Raw genomic sequence first — 18,096 nt, forward strand, 5'->3', positions numbered from 1 at the left:
TAATTCATTTGAACCCCTGATTTGCCTTAGACCATGTATGGTACGCAGGTACAGGTTCACCGAGCGAGGTGGCGCAGTGGTTAGACACTGGACTCGCATTCGGGAGGACGACGGTTCAATCCCGCGTCCGGCCATCCTGATTTAGGTTTTCCGTGATTTCCCTAAATCGCTCTAGGCAAATGCCGGGATGGTTCCTTTCAAAGGACACGGCCGACTTCCTTCCCCGTCCTTCCCTAATCCGATGAGACCGATGACCTCGCAGCCTGGTCTCCTTCCCCAAAACAACCAACCAACCAACCAGGTACAGGTTCACTAGTACAACTTAACCTAACCTGTAAGATCACAGCATAAACACTGTGTATGTGTTTCTTGTGCGTGAGTTCTTGTGTTATTGTGTGTGTGCGTGTGTGTGTGTGCGCGCGCGCGCGTGAAAAATTGTGGCACTTGATGTAAAGATAGCATTTTTTGCCTTGTTGACGTAGTTTTACCGACATTTTAGACTTGGAAGAATCATTGTGATACTCGACAATGATCGTAGTACAATTTAGATGTGGAAAATAGTTAATTTGAGGATACGCTCTGTCTTACACAATGTGTGATATGGGACTCAATCTATAGACATTGCCAAACATCTGTTAGCAACACAACCGAAAGGTGTAAAGCAGCAGTTTATTTTACTTCGCATTTTGAAGTGTTGCAGAATGGTAGTTAAAGTAAAACACATGCTCAGCATCTTGGTATATCTAATTCATTAATTACAGTGTATAAGCGACCACTGGTTTGTAACTATTTATGGAAAGAATGGTTTATTCTCGTTGTCATATTCCATGCTGAATGCGTCTAGTTTCGTATGAAATTTACAAATGTCAGTTGAAATTTGCTGATGAGGCCATAAAGTGTTTGACAAACAATTTTTTTATAGCGAAGAATGAAAAAAGTTGGCAATATATTTTTAACATGTGCAAGGAGTACGGAATTTGACTATGAAATACAGTGTGTGCATGCACTATTCACAGGCATATACCTTTGAACATACACCATTTTTCGGAAAATCTTTGAACATGATACTATTTCAAATGAATGTTACATAACTTTTCGGAAATACTCCACGTCAGAGGCATATTTTTACGGAATTCAGTTACTTAACTGCCTCTTTTGCATAGTATACTGAGATTGACTGGTGAAGGGGATAGGGTGGAGAATGGGAAAGGGGAAGGGGTTAGGGGGAGAGGGAGAGGTGGTACGAAGCACAACTAGGCTACTCCCGCTATCTTGCATTTTTTTAATTTCCTGCCATCTTGGATTTTTGAATTTTCCCGCAGCATCAGCTTGGATTTGTCGCCGACTGCAGCGCCGAGTAGCAGAGGAAGCTTGAACTATGGATCAAAGTCCTCGTAGATATACCACCTAGATGGTATGGCGGTAGTGCGAAGAGAACCATTTCTTGCCAAATTTTCTCAATGGAAAAATGAGATGAAGGTTGGTGTTCCTTAATGTCACAAGTTAGCTTACCGTGTCGCTATCTATTTTTAAGTTTATTCTGTCCATTTCTACATGATAGTACGATGTATTCCTGTTGTTGCCACAGCGGAGAAGAGAACACAAAAATTCACAACAATGTAATGTTTCCTGACACTGTTATTTGACATTACTCTTCACGCACTATCACTTGCGACTTTTGTTCAATGTGTAATATGTAAGAATCCACAGTTCATCTAAATAAACCGCAGGCTGCTCCAATTCTGATGGTTTATATTTCCATAAAAATATAATATAGTGCGTTCTTTTTGCAAGAAAGTTCTCTCTTCTGCACAAAATGGCTAGAATCTGGTCCCTATCAATATCGAAGACCAGAGATTGGACTGTTTTTTTAGAGTGTCCTTCCAACCTGCAAGTCCAGTTACATGTGCCAAAAGATGTGAAGGTTCTGCAAAAATATTTTCTTGTGTTGTTCATAACACCTCAGAAATTGCTGTCTAATAACACTTTTATCTGTATCATCAATGAGACATTTGTAATTTGAATTTCACTTATTCTTCTTCTGTTCCACTCGTCATCACATGTCCGTCCTTCTGTAATTTGCACTCTCCTGACCTTGCTTTTGCCTGTGAACAATCGCTCTTCCATCACCTTCTCTGTCCGCAGAGATGTTTTCTGTGACTTGTTTCTGCGACTGGGCTACGAGATAACAGCGCGCACCACTTTACTGGGTAACCAGTTCGCCTTGCCGGGTGATACTTGCTTTGGTGACAGTACTGCCTAATTTACTCTTCGTCCTCAAACTTGCACTGAGCACTGCTCAGTTCTCTCTTCAGTCGGTTTCACCGGTGATGTTAGCTGTACATTAACAGCAGCACACAGCAGTATGGGTAGCTTTCCTGCTGAAGAGTTAGCCAATATGCGGCTCACGTCTGTGCAGTGTAAGAGCGGCAGCACGGCACTGTGCTTTGTGATTCCTTCTGGTACAGTAACTTTTGCTACTGCGAGCTGTTGAGTTGCTCCACATTTTGTGTTGTACCTTTTTGGGATGGTACATTGAGGCTGTTTCGTTGTTCTAAAAGTATTATGAGGACAGTGGTTAGTCACGTGTCACTAACACGCAAAAGTCCAGATGTGAGACACTCACACAAACGTTGTATGTAGACAGAATATCAATCAAAACACCGATTTCTATAGTGCTGTGTGCTGTCCTCCGGTAGAACATGCGTAAACGGTAATTAAAAGTAACACGAGCACTACGGAGCACAGAAGGGCAAAACTGTGAGTGATTAGTTTCATAGATCTCGCGTGGGTGGGTAGATAGACCACGAGCTCGTCGTGCCAAAGTTTCCGCATTCAATCCTGATCAAAATTCATTTTAACTGTTTACGCGTGAAACTATTATATGGGTTAACATTTTCCTGACATGTAAAAGGACTTTTTGGAATTTGCAGCAATGTTCTTGTAACAGTCTACTTTCGCTTCGTTAGTTGAAAGTAGCAAACCTATAGAGTACATTTGTATAGATAGGTCCGGGGTTCTGTCGGACATGTGCGACAGAACAGACACCACTCGTGATGAAGCACCTAGTGCATTTGTAGTTTCATAGCATACACATAGCCGGCCAGTGTAGCCGAGAGGTTCAAGGCGCTTCAGTCTGGAACCGAGCGACCGCTACGGTCACGGGTTCGAATCCTGCCTCGGGCATGGATGTGTGTGATCTTAGGTTAGTTAGCTTTAGGTACTTCTAAGTACTGGGGGACTGATGACCTCAGATGTTAAGTCCCACAGAGCTCAGAGCCATTTGAACCATTTTAGAATACACATAAACAATCGGAACAGTAGAATAAAGAAACAATTGCATCACACTGGCGGAAGTCTTAATAATCCCATATAAAACTTTCCCCTAAATGCAGTAAAAAAGAAAGTGGTCATAATTGGGGTATGAACCCAGCAGTATGACGGTCTAATGCTCTACCAACTTCCCCACGGAAGCTGTACGTATTAGGTACTCACAGTTATGCTTTTCGTGTGCTCCGTTGTTCTGTTGTTACTTTTAATTAACGTTCTGCTGGACGACAGCATAGAATACGAAATAAATCGGAATTTTGGTTGATATTCTATCGACATACAACATTTGGTACCGATCTGAGTGTCTGACATCAGGAGGTCAGTGTATAAGCAACAATCGATGCATAATATAGAATTATTTTGTGTTGTATTCTTGCAAAATTTCTAAATGGAAGAGCCGACTCTGTGATTCTACTATTTTAGCCCATGTTTCTCCGAGTTGTTGGAATATGACGAGACATTTCACCTGCAGGTTTTAGGTGCTGGTTAGGCAATGTTGGGAAACTGGGAGATTTTCCACCAGAAACCGGCACGAGTAGTGGACATGTGAGTCAGCCGCTTTGGGTTCCGCTTAAGTTAGAATACTACAAAAGTGCCTTTCAAAACAGTGTGAGTCATATGAGCTCCCAAGGGATTTCAACAAAGGCCCACAGGGTGCCCTAAATGCGAACCACTATGTGACCGTAAACAACATGGGAGCAGAGCTCAGACATCATTCCGCCAATCATAAGGCGAGGGCCAGTACACTGCCAACTTTTACTTCGTTGGCAGAGAATACGAAAAGTGCTAGAGAAGAAAATTCTGCTATCTTTTCCTGCATGCAGGAAAAGAGAGAGAGACTTCCAGTTGTCACTGTGGCAAGCTTCGCGATTTCCTCCCCTCCTACGGTAATTATGAGAAGTGTGTGAGAGCAGGCAGTGGTGAGCACATGGGGCAGTTTGCGTCTCTTCCCTGGAGAGTCATTGCTCGGTGCTGTGCTTCAGCTTGGCTCTCCTTTAGCTGTTTTGGAGTAAGTGTCACGTTTAGCGAATGAATTGGCTTTACACTGCATAGCTCACAATTTCCGTGTCTGTTTCTCAACTTGTGACGGCTTTTTATCATTGGAAATGTCGTGTGGCTAGGGCCTCCCGTCGGGTAGACCGTTCGCCTGGTGCAGGTCTTTCGATTTGACGCCACTTCGGCGACCTGCGCGTCGATGGTGATGAAATGATGATGATTAGGACAACACAACACCCAGTCCCTGAGCGGAGAAAATTTCCGACCCAGCCGGGAATCGAACCCGGGCCCTTAGGATTGACAGTCTGTCACGCTGACCACTCAGCTACCAGGGCGGACTTTTTATCATTAATCCTCTATCATATTGGGATGAACTATTAATGCTATTCAGTATATGTCCCTTTGCCTTCCTTCTGTACAGATAAAGCATGTACAAATCTAGATATTATCACACTGGTGATTCATAAAAATCTTAACATTGTACGTGTACTGCTTTTTTCACTTTTTATGAAAACAGTAGTAAATCAGTCCAACTCTAATTTGAACAATGTTGATTGAGAACAAATAAATTAGTATTTTTAAGATCACTTTTTCTCATTTTATCATTTACTCCCCCAACATCGTGATGAGGCGACCTTTACCATTAAAAATAAGTATCGTGAGAAGATTCTAGCTCACTGAATTGCAGCTTCACTGTGACGGTATTCGCAAACTAATACAGGTGCCATTACGAGGAACCTATTCTTTTCCTTTAATCTGGAAAGTCAGCTGGTCCTTTTTAATTATATGAATTCTGTTAAATTTTGCTTTGTGGATAATGAAACTTCAACTGAAATAACACTCAGCAGAGTGTATAATTATCAATTTAACCGTTTTGCGATTGTGTTGGATTCCTTATGGGCACAGAATCACTTATTTGGTCATTTGTGTATTGAGTTCACGAGTGTGAGAGACAGCTTGTTCAAACGAATGCTGAACTCAAGTCGACTCGCACATAGCACAATTACAACAAGTGACGTAGACATTTCAGTAGTTTCACAGAAACAATTTTTTTGAGGACAGAAACGGAATCAACCATAGTTAAATTACTGCTCTGTAACGAGTCAGTGTTATACCAAAATAATTAGAAGACATCCCCGAATAACTTCCGGAAATTTGATTGGGGGAGACCTGTTTTGCCCTGTATACATTGTTAGTGCAGGCGATGGGTAAATTCCCGACAGGTATACGCGTCACAATCAGTGAAAGGGTGAAGACTGGAGTAAAACTAATATGCTTCGCTGCCAGAGCACGATCAACATGCACATCCATGGGCCTGTGGGACTCAAGGAGAAAAAACCCCACGGCGCAGTGCTCCTATCGTAGGTGATGGAACCAATTGATGAGCGAGTGGGGCATGTTGGTTGGCAGCCATGACGTTCTCCTAGGCGAGTACGTGACTTATAGATAGGACCAGAGCGTTGCTGTTGACTACTTACATCCTTCGAGAGCGAAATTCCAGCAAAGCTATGAACTTAGAATTTAAAGAAAATTGAAAACCTACATTCGACTAGCGTCTGAATTCCAGCAAAAATAGTGATAGTCTTATATTATAGGTGATAAAGATGTAAACTGGAGCCAAGGTAGCCCCTGAGGGCCGGCAACCCACATTACACCACAGAGGACGAGGTTGTCTATGTCCAAGGCGTAACTAACGCACCCTGGTAAACACCGGCTATTTACATACAAGATAAGGGAAACAGACATGCCGAGCACTACTTCCTGCAGGGGAAGCTCGAGCCACGGAATGCAGGAAGTATCACTATGCCAAAACCTGATTGGCCAGAGACAGCTATTTAGTGGCTAGAACCAGCCCCGAAGTTCAGTTCACTCTGGATGCCGATCTCGTGTACTTCGACTGTTGAGGTTTACGTCTTCGTCTCTGAATTGTTTAATAGTGTGTGTGTGTGTGTGTGTGTGTGTGTGTGTGTGAGTGTGTTGTGTGTGTGTGTTACCACAAACCTTTGTGGCAAATTAGAAGTGAAGTTTTGTTTGCCTCAATTAGGAGACTTTTACTGGCACCGTTATTGTTACCTTTCGTTTTTTGTTCAGTCATCAACCTTGTGAACTTACATCAAGAAAAGTTTGTGAAAAATTGCGAATTTTCAGTCACAACACGTACCTCGTTGTCGTAGTCCCAGGGCACGGAGGAGAGCTGTATAGTGGGCATGAAGACGTTGACCTGCAGCCAGCGTATGAACAGCTGCTTGTCGAGTACGTCACCTTTGTAGCCATTACCGCCCACCATGTCTGGCAGAACGAAAGGGTGGCCCACTATGTTCATCTGCAGCAGTGTGGGTATCAACGTCTTCAGACCGTTCTGGGCGCTCCAGCTGCTGTCTTTGTCGATCATTCGGAAGAAGTGGGGCAGGTGCTGGCTCTCGACACTGGCGCGCACCTCTATCATGGGCCCGAACTGCGAGACGGTCTGGACGTAGTCGTCGGTGAAGCGCACCGGATTGACCTCCAGGGGCGTGATGGCGGGCAGCTGCGGCAGCCAGCTGGTCTCGCCGGCGTCGAACTTGAAAGAGTCCAGCCCCGTCTCGTTCCGAAGCGCCTGAGAAAAGACAGCGGCGTAAACGTGCACGCAGTGGAGACGTGGACACGCGACAGACGAGCGTCACTGTCTAAACTAGCCAGCCGCTAGGCTCGCTGAGTCAAACTTGGGGAGCAACATCTGCTTAATGACTACTTAAGTCAAGGCAAAGTACCAAAAAACCGCTCTTATTAACAAATATTTTTAAAAAAATGGGATCATTGTTCACAATTTTACAAAAGCTCAAAATTTAGTGCGAACTTCAATGTGAGACACATTCCACAACGAAAATCTGTCTTTAAATCTGGCAGAAAACCCGGAGCACATCAGTCGCGATACGTTGATTTCGCAGCACTGAAACATGCAGCAATTTGCGGAAGGGTTGCATTTCTGTCACGTTGAGCAATTCTCTTCAGTCGTCGTGGGTCCCGTTCTTGCAGGAGCTTTTTCCGGCCGCAGCGATGTCGCCGATTTGATGTTTAACCGGTTTCCTGATACTGGCGGTACACTCGTGAAATGGTCGTACGCGAAAATCCCTACTTCATCACTATCTCGGAGATGGTTTGTCCTATCGCTGGTGTATGACTATAACACCACATTCAAACTCACTTGAATCTTGATAACCTGCCATTGTAGCCGCAGTAATCGATCTAACAACTGCACCAGACACTCGTTTTATATAGGCGTTGCCGACCGCAGTGCCGTATTCTGCCTGTTTGCATATCTCTGTATTTGAATACGCATGCGAATACCAGTCTCTTTGGCGCTTCAGTGTATGTCGCAGTGTGTGAAATTAGGAAAATAAACACTATCTGTTGAGTCTGGTTCCAATGGTAATTTTCATGTGCATGTGTATCAGCACTGTGAACTATCTAAATTTCATCTACATCTTCATGCAAGTATATTGGCTACCTGAACAAGTTATGTGATTAGCACAGACGAGCGTGCTACGGAAGAATCACAAAATGAATCGTAAACCAACTTTAAATAAACCTCAGGGATCGTATGGATGCTTCAACATATAATGGAAATACAAACAATTAAAGAGTACACCAAGGAAAGAAAGTCTATAGAAAATTATGGATAGAACATGTAATGCAGCTCACAATTGGAGAGGAAATCGGTAAGTTCCTTCCAACTGGATCGAGTAGCAAGTGGGTGGGACAGGGGAAACACAGCTTCTGAAAGCTGCAGCACGAGGTGGAGAGGTAAATACCAATAATGATCTTCCAGTTCTTACACGTTGTTTGCTGCTTAGGAACTGTAGACAAAAATGTCATGTCTTCTGCCGCAGAACTCTGATGAGGATGATGATGTGTTGGTTCTGGCGACAGATCTTTAGTGAACTTACTATAACCTTTTTTTGAGACAAATACTGCTAAAAGTGGTCAAACAGTAATTTAACAGGAATTAGAATTTAAGAACACCTTGAATACCATAAACTTAGAAAACCCCCTTCCCACCCAACACACACACGCCCATCCTCGTGCGCATGCGCACATACAGAGAAAAAGAGATGCTTTCTGTAAAAAGCAGTTCATTTATGTAATATAAAATGGCGCAACAGTAAAATATGGCTGGCTAACCACTGAAATAGAAACTACATCAGCTGCAAAGGTATGTATGCTCTTTATTGTGCGGACAAACTTTGTGCTTAAAGAACAGATTATTCAACAGCTGACAGTATCATACTGATCGATGTCATGGAGCTAACAATTTGTTACAGCCTCTTCATGTCTTTTACAATGTTTTACTCATCTTACAAGACTCTGCTTGATGAATCACACTTCAACATAATCTTAAGCATAGAAACCAGATCATGAAGTAGAATGTTCCCAATCAGCTCTCACATACCATTTGGGTTCAGTATGGAAGCTAGTAATGATAACAACACACCAACCTTACCATTAAGTACTTGTTAATAAATTAATTCAGAATGTATAAATAAATGTTTAAAATATTTATGCTTGTGCCTCCAAGGAGCAATTGTTAATCAGGATGATGCGACTGAATCAAGATGATATACTTTTTACAAGTGTAAAAACCTGTCAAGGTGTTGATGGCGTTTTACGTCAGTGGCGACTATTACTTTATCTCTGTCAGTTTTGCATAGAATTTATGTGCAGGTGGGGCGATATCCTTAAAATGTATGTTCATAAAGGGAAAGCCAACCAGATGTATTTGAAAGCGTTTGAATCACCCAAGAATAAGAGAAAATATGTTTTTACTCTTATCATCCCAGTGATGGATCAGTATCAAATGATTCTTGCTTCCTTACGATGTAACCTCTTCACTGAAAAAGATATGTGATAATTGCTACCTGCTTTTTTAAACTTTTTTCCTTCATAACTATAGTGACAGTAATAACGAGAAAAGTTTATGACTGGAATAATGACATAAAGATTTTCAGTTCTCCTTCAAGCACATGAACTTTTTCGCTGTTGTAGTAGCTCCCTGAAATAAGCTGTAATCACAGAGATATCTCATAAGCAAGTGTAAGCATCGTGTCTACATAAGGCTATGGAGTAAAAAAGTTTTCCGTGTAAGCTGACTCACCCAGACGCGATTGATCCACCAGCTGGCGGCTTTGGAGTTGGTGAAGTCGATGACTCCGCCGTAGCCACGCCACCACTCTGTGCGGGTGCTGCCCTCTGTGTTGGTCGCGAAGTAGCCTTTGGACAGCGCCTCCGAGTGGTAGGGCTCACAGTCCTCGCTCACAAACGGGTGTATCCACAGCGTCGACCGGAAGCCCATCTGGCGGAGGTCGTCCGTCAGCGCCCTCACGTCGGGGAACTTGTTGGTGTCGAATGTGAGACTGCCGTAGCAGGTCTCCCAGTTGTCGTCCACCTGAATGTGGCTGTTGTTGAAGCCGTTGGCGAGAATTTCTGCGGCCAGTTGTCTCACCTTCTCGTCGTTGACGTCTTTCTTGTAGCGGACCCAAGTCGACCATATGGGGTGCGTCGCCATGCGCTCATCTGGGATCGCCGTCGGCTTGGCCAGGTACTTCCCGACGGCGTACTCGTGGGCCTCCCTGGCGTCGTCGAAAGAGCACACGTCCCACTCCATAACGTTGTCAGCTCGTTCCAGTGGGTACGGGTCCTTGTTCTCAGCGATAAAACATAGGGAATTCACTGAATCGTTAGTGTTCTGGCTTATGAAGAGTGGTACGTATGACGGGATATGGACCAGTCTCCCGTCAGAGAAAAGCCAGTAACGCACGGCGATGCCGATGTGATCTGTCTTCACGGTCACATACGGCATGTGGTCGTACTCTTTGGACTCCATCGGCCACTTTGGGTTTATCGTCTCGTGCCCGCCATATACCTGGCTGTCCAGGTGATACAGACAGCTAGAGATAACGGACATGGAAGAATCAATTGACGCCTGTATATTGAGACAGTGGCCATCACTGTCTCCATTCTCTACCGTTATTTTACAACTGCTGGCTCTGGAGTGTTCTTTGTTGGAACGACTCTCCCCACATGGGATTGAAGAGCCATCCTTGTCACTGACCACAAAGTAACCAATCTCAAACTCTTCGTCACCTGCAACATAAAGTGATAAAAAATGTCTTCACCTGCAGCTGGGAGACATATGTTATCCTCTAGCGAGTATAGTTATCCCTTATATTATAGAGGGTGAACCTGAAATCCACCGACTAACTTTGGTGAGTTGTTGTGGTATATTTTCTGAGTATTTTGATGTGAGGGACTGTTGGACTCCAGTGGCTCATTACATTTCCCAGTACCTTTCTTTTCGTGAAAATTTCATAATGATGAAATAGAATGAAAGATACTGGCATATTACAGGCCAAACCCGAAGGATCTGGTATCTCGTAGGTGGCTGTGTGCAGCTGCAACAATGCTGTGAGGTGGCTCCCGCCACTGCGTGCCGTCCATTGCATTCAGTGAACCCTTACAGGAGGTGCCTAATGGCCAACTCCTCGTCAGTGAATCAGCCCAAACTCCTCTGTACCGCTGCTAACGTGCAACTATTTTCTGGAAAATGAAATCTGAGGTAGGACCGAGCAGTAGTGACTGCTAGTGCGAGGGCGAAGAGTAAAGTGGACAGTACCTTTGTCAACAGCAAGAACCGTGAATGAGTGGAAAAAGTTAGTTTTCAAATAAAGCACGTAGCATATAACGTCGAGTTCCGCATTGTTGGGCGGATTTATTTTGTGCAGTACAACTACAAAGGTAAATGGGGGTAAGAAAGCAAAGGAAATTGAATTACTCTGTAGCGACCCACTGGAGACTACAAGTGGCGCGAACCAAGATAAAAAATATCCTTTAACGAACTTCGAAATGTTGTGTGTAGAATTCAGGTTCAACCTGTACATAACGTATCCGTTCAAATTGCGTGAGTTCGTAAAGTACATTGTATTTTGTATGCGATACTCAATGGAGAATGACCACCTAACTGTCACTCTGAGAGGGACGAGTCTGGATCTGGAACAGTCAGTAACAATCGGTTTCCGAGTAATGGAGCATGGCATCTTGAAGTAAATGCTTGTGTAGTTGTTTTAGGTTTATTCCCTTCTATAACAGTACAGAAGCGTTTGAGCCGTGGTAAAATTTGCTGTTATGAAGAGCGCGCCGCAGCGCGTAGTGTAAAGCAGTCGCCTTCCGTTTCTGGCGGTGGCGCCGCTGTGGCAGTCGCAGCTTTGGTGTCTCCCTCTGGTGTGAAAGGGGAAAGGTTGGTTGTTCACGTGCATTTAAGGGGCGCTATGAGCTCGTTCGGGCTCCTTCCGCCTCCTTGATTTCTACATCTATGGCAGTCCTATCGCCCTCACTCCCACCCTTAAGTACCTTGGCGTCACCCTCGACCGTCGCCTCTCCTGGACTCCCCACCTCCGGACAATCCAAGCCAAGGCACCCTCCCGACTCAGTCTCCTCAAGCTCCTCTCCGGCCGTACGTGGGGTCTGGACCCCTCCACCATCCTCCACACCTATAAATCCCTCATCCGCCCTATCCTTTGTTATGCCCAACCGGCTTGGATCTCCGCCCCCCCTCCCTTTTATAAATCCCTCCAAATCCTTGAACACCATGCTCTCCGCCTCGCCTATCGCATCCGTCTCCCCTCCCCCACGTGGTTCCTGTATGATCTCATACCCTTCCCCCACCTCCTCCTTTTCCTTGAAAGGATACGGATCCTGTACACCTCCCGTAAACTCGACCCTCCTCACCCGCTCGTCTCCCCGATCCTCACCGACCCCCGCCCGCTGCCGCGCCTGTGTTTCCATGTCCCACCAGGTCTCCATCTCTCAACCCTCCTTACCCTCTCCCAAGGTGGCTTCCGCCAGCTCCCCCTCCCTGACGATGTCCTCCTCCCCTGCATCTACCCCTCCTATCAACTTTGATCCTCCCCCCCACCTCCTGTGTCCTTTCCTTTAGGCACCCTCCCTCCCCCCCTTTCCCTTCCCTACTCTTTCCTTTCCCCCCTCCCTCCTACCCTCTCCCCTGGGCTTCCCCTCGCCCTACCTCCCTCCCCCTCTCTCCTTTGCCCATGGCATCTCTGCTCTCCCCTCTCCCATTTCCCCTTCCTCCTCCTCCACCTCCTCTCTTGGAAGGTCCCCGGACTCGTACACGCTCAGTGAACATTCGCGCGCCGGAGATCATCGCCATCAGTGTTTAGTGTGTGTGCATCGTTTTGTGTTTCGTGCAGTTACAACTCAACTGTTCACATGTACCGTCGCCGTTCTCCGTGTTTTGTGCGCCGTGTCTCCAAGTGTTAGTGTTTTTTTTCATCCAACGTAAACGGCTTCTTGTTTATTGTTTTTTGTATCTCCATTTTTTGCCCGCCTTTTTTTGTATTGTATATATCGCCTCTCTGTCCTGTTTATTGTTCCACTTAAGGCTGAAGAGCAGCGTACTATGCTGCTGACAGCCCACCTGTATAGGTGTTTAAAATTACAATAAAGGAAAAAGAACTCATTAGGGCGTCAGTCAGTCGGAGGCAGTTGGTCAGCCAGGGCAGTCTGTCAGCCTGGGCGAGTCTGGTCAGTTGGTCAGCCAAGTTAGTCTGGGTTTGTCTCCCGTCCGCATTGGTTAGGCAGTTAGTGTCTGTCTGTCGTACGTTAATAGCTGCCTCTGTCATGTTTGTCGGATTCTGTGTTAACGAATTTATAGAATTAAGGTAAAGGCCGAATTCCTGAAATATGTTTTTATCTTGCGTATCATCTTGCGACCCGGTATATGTGTAATGTAGAGCATGTTGTACACTTTATGTAAGCCTGAATTTCATGGGTTTTATTTAAATAGTCATTTTTATGAAGTTGCCGCCCTTCCACCGTAGGAGTTCTTTAAAATGAATTGCACTTTTGGTGGAAAATAACTTCTTAGTGTGAGTGTCTGTGCCATTTCCGTCCCTCTTACGGGGAGCATAGTTAATGTGTTTGTGTGAGTTGTTAAAAATTTTATTTCAAAGTAATCTGGTATGTTGCAGATTTGCACAAGTGTAGTTTTTCAGAGGTCGTTGTGAGCGGTCGTGACTACGGCCGTGTTGATAGGGGGCGGAAGCTTCTCAGCCCGAAGGCTCCTACTGTAACAAAAAAAAAATTTTTATCCTGCCTCTGAATAATTGTAACTTGATATTTCGAAGGTGTTTTTCTGCTTATAAATTTTAAATCTGTTTTTGAAAAGGCTTTTATGAATAAAATTTCCCTTGGTTGAAATTTAATTTGTTTCCATCAGTTATTCCTTGGCAACTACTTCCACGCTCACATGATGTGTTAATGTTCTTGATGAATGGCTAGTAAATAAAGTAAATTCTTTAAGAAAAGATTTTGAAAGTAAATTTTTACGGTACATCGTTGTTAATACAAGCGGCGATCAAAAAGTCCGAGAGCCATACAGTCCAGAATCGGTATGAGAGTCAGGCAAAATCGCCGTGAGCGTTGAGGCGAGGCGATCATCCCACCGACGCATCAAGTTGAAGATACCGTTGATAGAACACTGTCTCCAGCTGTGTGAAGAAATCCGTAACTGCCTATTGCACATCCTCGTAGGACAGGAATCGTCGACCCTTCAAACATACTCTCCTCTCCCATACCTATTCTTCATTTTACGATGTAACAAGTGAAGTAGAATATAAACTACGAAATATTACAGAAATGGATGTAATCCCTACTCCGAGGATTCTCGTTAACTGAGCGACTCGATTCAGTCGAATCCGAATTTAGTTTCAGCGCTCGTGACCATGCTACTGTACCCCGGAAAGCCACCAAATTATCAGCGATATAGAGCTGTCTTTCTATTGCCAGGAAACATTCGAATTTATTGTTACCAAAACACCTAAAACATGCAGGCAGGGAACACCTGATAACAAGAAACCAAGCAGGAATCAGGATCGAACGCACCACAACGACCTCAGCCAGCACTCAATCGTACCGTTTATGTCTCAACCCTGCACTTAGACGATGAACGCGCTTTAGACAGGTGAGATGCTCAAATCCTTATCACAGAGTACTACAACTCGATATCATATCACTGATGACCCATATAATGACATTGATAAACGATGACAGGCCTTAACGTACAGCTGTTACACAACCAGCAATCAAATGAGCGTCTTGCAAAAGTAAGAGACTTCTGTTGAAAATCACGACCTGTTTCGCGTCAACTGAAGACGCATCCTCAGGTGACAGACGCTCCATTTAACAACTCATAGCGAAAAGGTAACGGCTTTGCAGTCACTCCCTGTCATTCACGCCAGTTAATATACCGCGGTAAAGGGTTGTTAACATGAAGCCTATGGCATAGAATCGTGCCACGAGCGTAAAGGTGGTTGAACGGCAGCCGACAAGGTAGACTTCTGCGATGCGGAAGCTCGCGAAAAGTTCTTCTCCTCGTAATAGAAAAAGAGCAGTAAACCATAGATTCATTGAGGGATTGAACTCCCATGTACAAAACTGCTTAACTCCCATTTACAAAACTGCTTCAAATATTTGTTTATTCTAAAATCAGTTAACATATTAAACATTTGAAGTTAACGATGTAAGCAAGAAAAAGTTTAGAAAAGGTTTGAAACCATGTTTAAAGTTTTGACTGCCTTCCAGTATCCATCGCAGTTGTGATAACAGTAATTTCTTAGTTGTGATAAGTGTCGGACGATCTCGTCCATTTTCAAAGCTTGGCTTTAGAAGTAAGTGTTATCATATAGTTCCCAAAAATGAGTATGTGAGTAATCAAATATTCATGATCCCTCACTAATAATTATTATACACTGAAGCGTCAAAGAAACTGGTATAGGCATGCGTATTCAAATACAGAGACGAATAAACAGGCAAGATACAACGCTGCGGTCGGCAACGTCTGTATGAGACAAGTGTCTGACGCAGTTGTTAGATCGGTCGCTGCTGCTACAATGGCAGGTTGTCAAGACTTAAGTGAGTTTGAGTTTGAACTTGGTGTTATAGTCGGCGCACGAGCGATGGGACACAGGATCTCCGAGGTAGTGACGAAGTGGGGATTTTCCTGTACGACCATTTCACGAGTGTACCTTGAATATCAGGAATCGGGTAAAACATCAAATCTCCGACATCGCTGCGGCCGATAAAGATACTGCAAGAACGGGACCAACGACGACTGAAGAGAATCGTTCAACGTGACAGAAGTGCAACCCTTCCGCAACTTGCTGCAGATTTCAATGCTGGGCCATCAACAAGTGTCAACGCCGACGGCCCACTCGTGTACCCATGACGACTGCACGACACAAAGCTTTACGCCTCGCCTGGGCCCGTCAACACCGACGTTGGGCTGTTAATGACTGGAAACATGTTGCCTAGTCGGAGGAGTCACGTTTCAAACTGTATCGAGCGAATGGACGTGGAGACAACCTCATGAATCCATGGACCCCGCATGTCAGCAGGGACTGTTCAAACTGGTGGAGGGCTCTGTAATAGTGTGGGGAGTGTGCATTTGGTGTGATATGGGATCCCTGTTACGTCTAGATACAAGTCTGGCAGGTGCCACGTACTAAGCAATCTGTCTGATCACCTGCATCCATTCATGTCCATTGTGCATTCCGATGGATTTGGGAAATACCAGCGGGATAATGCGACACCCCACACTGTAAGTGTACTGTCATATCGCTGGTTTAGTTGTGGAGTATCTTTGCGGGCAGCCGCGTCTAGAGAGTCGAGCACGGGGGACAAAAAACTGTTGTGTAGCGTGTACCTCTGCATGTAAGAAGCATTGTTAGTATTCAGGTTGAAGTGTTGCTACACGTGCTATTGCAGTAAAGTGATTAAATATGGAAGTAATTCAGAGGAAAGTGCGTCAAGATGTAATTAAAAACGGGCAGTGCCGCCGATAACGTATTTGTGTATCCTCTCGTTGCGTGTCGCACAGTATCAATCATCCGTGCCGTGTTCGGTCTCCCAGAATGATCTGATGTGAATCAGCAAAAATTAGTTACCATAAAAGAGTGCAGTCAAATGCCAGTGTCTTGTAGCGAGCGTGAGGACGTGCGTTCGATCATTGCGTTTCCGCATTATCAACAATCAGCCGCGCTGCGACGGTTACGCGCACGCTCGTTCAAATCAGAACTGAAAAATTAACTTTACGAACAGTGTTATATCATTACTAGTGACAAGGAGGACTATTACCAGATATCTGTATGTGTGACGAGCGTAAGAACTTCGTTCGATCATTCGGCTTCCGCATCATCAACAATCACCCACGTCGTGTCGGTAACGCGTACGCTCGTCTGAATGATATTTTGGACTGTTAATCATCAAGATTGTTAATTGGGATAACCATTTACGATGTAGAGTGTAAACAGTGCAACCTGTGGTTTCCATATGGTCTCAGAATATAGATGTTCATACCAGACATAGGACAGTGTTGTGTTTGAACGTTGAGTGGCTCGCCTAAACCAGCTTGCATACTTCGATAGATAATTTCAGTCAAGTCAACAGCAACAATACGATAGCCGTGGGATTATCAGGTACGTGGCGTGAACAGGGCGCACGGTCACGAAACGAGATGCCAGTTTAAGGAACCACCGCACCCATTGTACCCCCGGGCGTGTTACAACACGTCCAGAATTGCTACAGAGTGGCTCTGGGAGCACTCTTCTGAGTTTAAACACTTCCGCTGGCCGCCAAACGCCCCAGACATGAACGCTATGGAACATATCTGGGATGCCTTGCAACGTGCTGTTCCGGAGAGATCTCCACCCCCTCGTACTCTTACGGATTTATGGACAGCCCTGCAGGATTCATGGCGTCAATTCCCTCCAGCACTACTTCAGACATTAGTCGAGTCCATAGCACGTCGCGTTGCAGCACCTCTACGTGCTCGCGTGGGCCCTACATGATATTAGGCAGGTGTAGCAGTTTCTTTGGCTCTTCACTGTGTAATTACAAAATGGTAAACTTGATACGAGTGTACACCGCGATTTCTCGTGTGCCTCTACCAACAAAAATTTAATGGAACTGCATACAATCACACATGCCTGATTATCAGAACTTCCCCTGCACCTATGATGTGTGGAAACTGGTGCCATGCTGTGCAGTAAAGAGTCAGCAACGTGGACGCTCGAAGTGTGCAGGCCTGCAAACGGCAGGCAACTGTGACGGATTCCCCTTGCGAATAGAGGAATCATGGATTCTTCCAGCGCTTTCGATCAAAGTTTTATTAGAACTATACTTTAAGAGGCTTGCAGGAACCAGTAGCTGTTCCAGACCCTCAATAAAGAGAACGAAGCAAGCCCACAAGTACTTCCCAATGCTTCACGATTTCAGAAAGGAGAAGAAAAATGTATTTTTTAACGTAATATTACCAAAAAGATTGTCAGATGTCTGACGCATAATTTCGATGTAGCACGTGTTATTCATTTTATATTGCCTGGATTGTAGTAAGTGACGTCCAGTACACTACACATTTTACCTCCTTTTTTTTGTTTTGTGGATTTATTTCAGTCAGTGCATGGTCGATCTTGTTTTGTTTCGTTTGACCCTCTGTATATGTGAGTACTTCTTTTTCGGTACTCTAGTGAAAAAAAAAATACTGACTTAGAACGACTATATTTGACGAAATGTAGCACGTGCTATGTGTTGTTGATACATTCGTTTGAAGACTCAACAGCTGAAGCTTACAACATGTGAAAGGTGAGCGTTTGTGTGTAGGCATGAGCTGTGGAGCTGCACCTGCCCTACCACACAGTGCTCGTCCACAGTGGAGCCCTGCCC

At 44.7% G+C, this 18,096-nt stretch overlaps 1 protein-coding gene across 1 annotated transcript in view; it reads right to left on the reverse strand.

Moving 5' to 3' along the window:
* Positions 1-18,096, reverse strand: part of LOC124805456 (myogenesis-regulating glycosidase-like) — an 89,080-nt gene that overhangs the window by 24,714 nt on the left and 46,270 nt on the right. Inside the window, exons 3-4 of the mRNA XM_047266019.1 lie at positions 9,458-10,446; positions 6,488-6,922 (exon numbers count right to left, since the gene is read on the reverse strand). Coding sequence (XP_047121975.1) covers positions 6,488-6,922; positions 9,458-10,446 — 1,424 coding nt within the window. The remainder of the gene's footprint in view (positions 1-6,487; positions 6,923-9,457; positions 10,447-18,096) is intronic.

Source organism: Schistocerca piceifrons, chromosome 7 (assembly GCF_021461385.2).
Source record: "Schistocerca piceifrons isolate TAMUIC-IGC-003096 chromosome 7, iqSchPice1.1, whole genome shotgun sequence".
In the NCBI taxonomy this organism is placed as follows: domain Eukaryota; kingdom Metazoa; phylum Arthropoda; class Insecta; order Orthoptera; family Acrididae; genus Schistocerca; species Schistocerca piceifrons.